Here is a 4,908-nt window from a genome sequence, read left to right on the forward strand (position 1 = left end):
ATTCTGAGCATATAGATGGGTGATGGGGTGTAATTAGGAAGGCCAATGTGTGTTTGGAAATACACCGAGCACGAGGAGGCGAGGCTGCCTCTGAGCATTCAGACCCGGCTGGCTCCTGAGCTCTTTACTCAGTTCTAACTCCGAGGGGAGTTTTCCCTCAGTGGGGGTTAAGTAAAGTCCAGCTCGCAGCCCCAGAATCTGGCTTTGTACCACACATCTATTAACCCCTTTCATCCTGATGGAGTCCCTCTGGCACTGAAACACAGCCCCTGGGAACTGGAGGACATTGACCGGAGAGGGGGACGAAGGTATCAAAAAGGGACATTTTGGCCAGTGACACTGGAGCAACCTCATCCCCGGGTCAAGGGCCTGGGAGTTTAATGTCTGTGCAGTGGGCGAAGGATCCCAGACTTTCCCTCTGTCCCCTCACACGCACCGTGCACTGGGTCTGTCAGGCTGTGGAGTCTTCCTCGGGGCCTTGGACTTGTGAGATGCGAGTGTCTTCCCTGGAAACCCCGCTCCGTTCACCTTCGCCCACGCCGCTCTGACCCCAGCATAGCCTGGACCCGCCCACGCCGAGAGCCGACAGCGGGGAGTGCACCGTTTATAACAGATCTCCGTGCAATCCCAGCGGGGTTCCCTCAGCCCCGAGCAGAGACGCAGCGTCTGGATGTAAACAGGCTGGAGATGAGCCCGTCCGGGCTCGTGGGCTATTTATCGAGATTTAGGAGTAAAAATCATTTAAGGGCCCTTCCCACAGGGCGAGGGGAACTCCTGAGCTCTGGGCTGAGTCAGGGAGGAATTGGCCGCTCTGGGCATTTGCGTGTATTGAACAATGATTGTTTATTGGGCTGAAAATCTTGGGTTACTATGGAGCTAAAATTCCCAGGAAGGACAGGTTGATGGTAAACAAAAAGCTCTGGAGAAAGATGGCTGAGGAGAGATGTGAACACGCCCTGAAGATGCACAGGGCTGTCGCGATCAGTCGTTCTAATCAGTAACTATCGTCGTTTTGTGCGGCGGCTTTTCTTTTAAGCCCTTCAAGATACCCAGCAATTGAAAGTCCATCCCCATGATAGACATAGGGAAACTGAGGCAGGGGGGCGACATGACTGTTCCAAAGTCACACAGAGATTGAATGTCCGAGTGAGACAGAACCCAGAGGTCCTGCCTTCCCTGCTGTGTCACCACCATTTCTCCCTCATGCCTAGACGGGACCGGACTCCTGCTCTGTGGGGCCTGTGTGTTGGCTGGGAGGCAGGGGAGTGGCTGGAAGACACTGGGGCCGGAGAGAGGGACAAGGGCGTTCGAGGGGACGCTGTCACCCCCCTCTCAAGGTGAATCTGAGGGATTTAGAACATGCCAGGGTGAGGGATCACCCCGCTCCTGGGAGGTGGGAACACCCCGGGCTCTGTTTCCACTCACAGAGACCTGCCAATGCATCACTTGGGGGAAGCGACTCACTGGAGGCGACATGAGCAGTGTTTTTGTGGGCAGGGGGCAGTGGGGGCCAACCCAGGGCCAGAGGCCTCATGACCCCCCTCCCTCACCTAACACTGCCCTCAAACAAGGGTGGAGAACAGATCCTAGAGCAGTATTTGCATTGGGTTTAGTCTGCCCCAGGCTCTCCCGGGGGGACCTGGAATCGGAGGTGCCAGGCTGTGTCAGGGTATGTCTACACTACAAAGTTAGTTCGAACTAACTTTCATAGGCATTACACTAGCGCTCCGTTAGTTCGAATTTAATTAGAACGAACGGAGCGCTTAGTTTGAATTAGGTAATCCTCATTCCATGAGGATTAAACCTAGTTTGAATTTACTAGTCCGAATTAAGGGGTGTGTAGCCCCTTAATTCGAACTAGTGGGAGGCTAGTCCTCCCCAGCTTGCCCTGGTGGCCACTCTGGCCAACACCAGGGAAACTTTATGCCCCCCTCCCGGCCCCGGACCCCTTAAAGGGCCACGGGCTAGCTACACAGTTTGTGCCAGGTGCAAGCCTGCCAGCACCCAGCCAGCACACACACCCTGCACCTGGCACGGCTCGAGCCAGCCACCCGATGCCCCCCAGCCCTCCCCCTCTTCCCGGGACCAGGCTGGCGGCTGCCGGGAGCTTGCCCAAGACCGCAAGAGGCGGGCACCCGCCTGGTCCAGTGCAGACATTGTGGACCTCGTCCATGACCTCTGCACTAGGCACAGGACAGTGGCCGTCTAGGGCAGGAGAGCTGCCAGCCTGGCCACCCAGGAGCAGGTGTGCATGAAAATCAAGGTGGTCCACTGAGACCCCCGACCCTGAGCCCTGAGCTTAGAATAGCCGTCCTGGGTCAGACCAAAGGTCCATCTAGCCCAGTAGCCTGTCTGCCGACAGCGGCCAATGCTAGGGACCCTGGAGGGGATGGACCAAAACAATAACCAAGCCATTTGTCTCGTGCCATCCATCTCCAGCCTTCCACAAACAGAGGCCAGGGACACCATTTCTACCCCTAGCTAATAGCACTCCATGGACCCAGCCTCCATGAATTTACCTCACTTCTCTTTAAACTCTGTTCTAGTTCTAGCCTTCACAGCCTCCTGCAGCAAGGAGTTCCACAGGTTGACTATTTGCTTTGTGAAGAAGAACTTTCTGTTATTAGTTTGAAGCCTGCTACCCATTCCTTTCCTCTAGTGTCCTCTAGTCCTTCCTTATGGGAGCTAATGAAGAACTTTTCTGTATGCATCCTCTCCACCCCACTCATACTTTTATAGACCTCTATCATATCCCCCCTCCATCTCCTCTTTTCTAAGCTGAAAAGTCCCAGTCTGTTTAGCCTCTCTTCATATGGGACCTGTTCTAAACCCCTCATCATTGTAGTTGCCCTCTCCTCTCCCACCCTCTGACTTCCCTTCTCCCACCTCCTTTTCCCAGTCTCTTCCAGTTTTGTTCAATAAAGAGAGATTCTATTTTTGACCACACGTGTCCTTTATTTTGTACATGAGGAAGGGGGGCTAGGGAGGGTAAGTGGAAGGAGGTGAGGGAGGAATGGGGTACGCGCCCCCGATGGGGAGGACTGGGCTGCCTCTGCGGGCTTCTGGGGGTGGAACCTCTCCTGCAGCCCCCCAATTGCCCCCTCTCCCCAGATGGCAGCCTGCGGCAAGTGCAGCCGGTCTGATGGCCGAGTGGTGTGATGTGCCCAGTGTGGGTACTCCGGGCACTCCAAGCCAGGACTGCTTTGCAAGCGGGGCACCCCTTAGAACTGTCTGTCCGGGGTGGGGGTCGGGTCCCTTTAAGCGCAGCCCTCGGCTAGCCTGAGACAGCAGCTCCACACTCTAAGTCCTCCTCTGATGCCCTGCCGGCACTGCTTCCGGCCATCCTTAACCCCGGTTCAGGGTCCACTCTGTGTGGACATGCTTGTTCGAATGAGCAAAACGCTAATTCGAACTAGTTTTTTAGTCTGGATGCGTTAGTTCGAATTAGCGCTGTAGTGCAGACATACAAATCTACCTGGTGCCAGTTACAAACACACACCAACTCGAGAGTTTGTCGTGCTGGAATAGTCCATTGACTGTCTAGTACCTGATTGAGGGAAGAGAGCACAGCCCATTCTAACCCACCAGAGTTGCATGGGATGTGGTCTGCCAGCTGGAGCCCCAGGCAAAAGCTTTCCGAGTCCCTTTACGCGTAAACAGACAGAGCAGCCTGTCCCGGATCTGCTGGGTCTTCACCCCGTAGATGATGGGGTTCAGCGTGGGGGGCCCCAGGACGTACATGTTGCCAATGAGAACTTGGAAATATAGGGGCACATTGTGGCCAAAGCGGTGCGTGAGGAAGGAGAAGAGATACGGGATGTAAAAGCCTAAAATGGCACCCAGGTGGGAGCCGCAGGTCCCGAAAGTCTTGATCCAGGCATCCTTGGTGGGGAGGCTGAAGACGGCCCTGAGGATCTGGGTGTAGGACATGGTGATAAAAAACACATCAGGAGCAGACACTAAGAACAACACAAAGAGTCCGTAGTAGCTATTAATGCGGGTGTCGGCGCAGGCCAGCTTCACCACGGCCATGTGCTCGCAGTGCGTGTGGGAGATGATGTTGGTTCGGCAATAAGGCCACCGCCTGGCCAGGAAGGGATTGGGCAATGCGAGTGTGACCCCACGCAGCACCACGGCCAGGCCGATCTTGGCGACCACCGAGTGTGTGAGGATGGTGGAATGTCTCAGGGGGTGGCAGATGGCCACGTAGCGATCCAACGCCATGGCCACCAAGATCCCAGACTCCACCGCTATGGAGCTGAGCATGAAGAACATCTGGGCGAGGCAGGCGCTGAAATCGATCTCCCTGGAATTGAACCAGAAGATGCTCAGTGTTTTTGGCAGCAGGGATGTGGAGAGGACCAGGTCGGTGACAGCCAGCATGCAGAGGAAATAGTACATGGGCACGTGGAGGCTCGGCTCCAGCTTCACAACCAACAGGATGGTGAGGTTCCCGAAGAGGGCGATGGCGTACGTGATGCAGAAGGGGATGGAGATCCAGCCATGGGCTGACTCCCAGCCAGGGATGCCCAGCAGGATGAAAGTGGAGGGGTTGGTGAAGTCGGTGGTGTTGAAATCTGACATGGAGCAGGGGAGAAGGCGTCCAACTCCAAAACAGAACGGTGTCTCCAGCAAGGACCGTATGTTCCCCTGATGGCCTGTCTGTGCCCAGGCTCCAGGGTGATGGTCACAGTCCAAATGCCTGGAGGGAGAGACCATGTTAACATGAGACACGACATGCGCTACTGGAGGCTGTTCTCATGTCACGGGTGAAGCACGTTTTTTGCACTTCACACACCGAGAAATGACTTTTCCATTGTCCAGAGACATGAATGATGAGCCACTGACTCTCCAACACTGTAGGGATTTCTAGTCACCCCACTGCTCAAAATCTGAGAGTGGAGACCA

The 4,908-nt window shown here is 55.3% G+C and overlaps 1 protein-coding gene across 1 annotated transcript; it reads right to left on the reverse strand.

The window, feature by feature from the left end:
- Positions 1 to 3,576: 3,576 nt before the first annotated feature.
- LOC149526071 (olfactory receptor 52J3-like) lies at positions 3,577 to 4,629 on the reverse strand. Its single transcript, XM_089771009.1, has one exon. The coding sequence runs from the start codon at positions 4,582 to 4,584 to the stop codon at positions 3,577 to 3,579; it is 1,008 nt and encodes a 335-aa protein (XP_089627135.1). The 5' UTR covers positions 4,585 to 4,629.
- Positions 4,630 to 4,908: the final 279 nt, after the last annotated feature.

This window comes from Pelodiscus sinensis, chromosome 1, assembly GCF_052426305.1.
Source record: "Pelodiscus sinensis isolate ZL-2025 chromosome 1, ASM5242630v1, whole genome shotgun sequence".
Classification (NCBI taxonomy): domain Eukaryota; kingdom Metazoa; phylum Chordata; order Testudines; family Trionychidae; genus Pelodiscus; species Pelodiscus sinensis.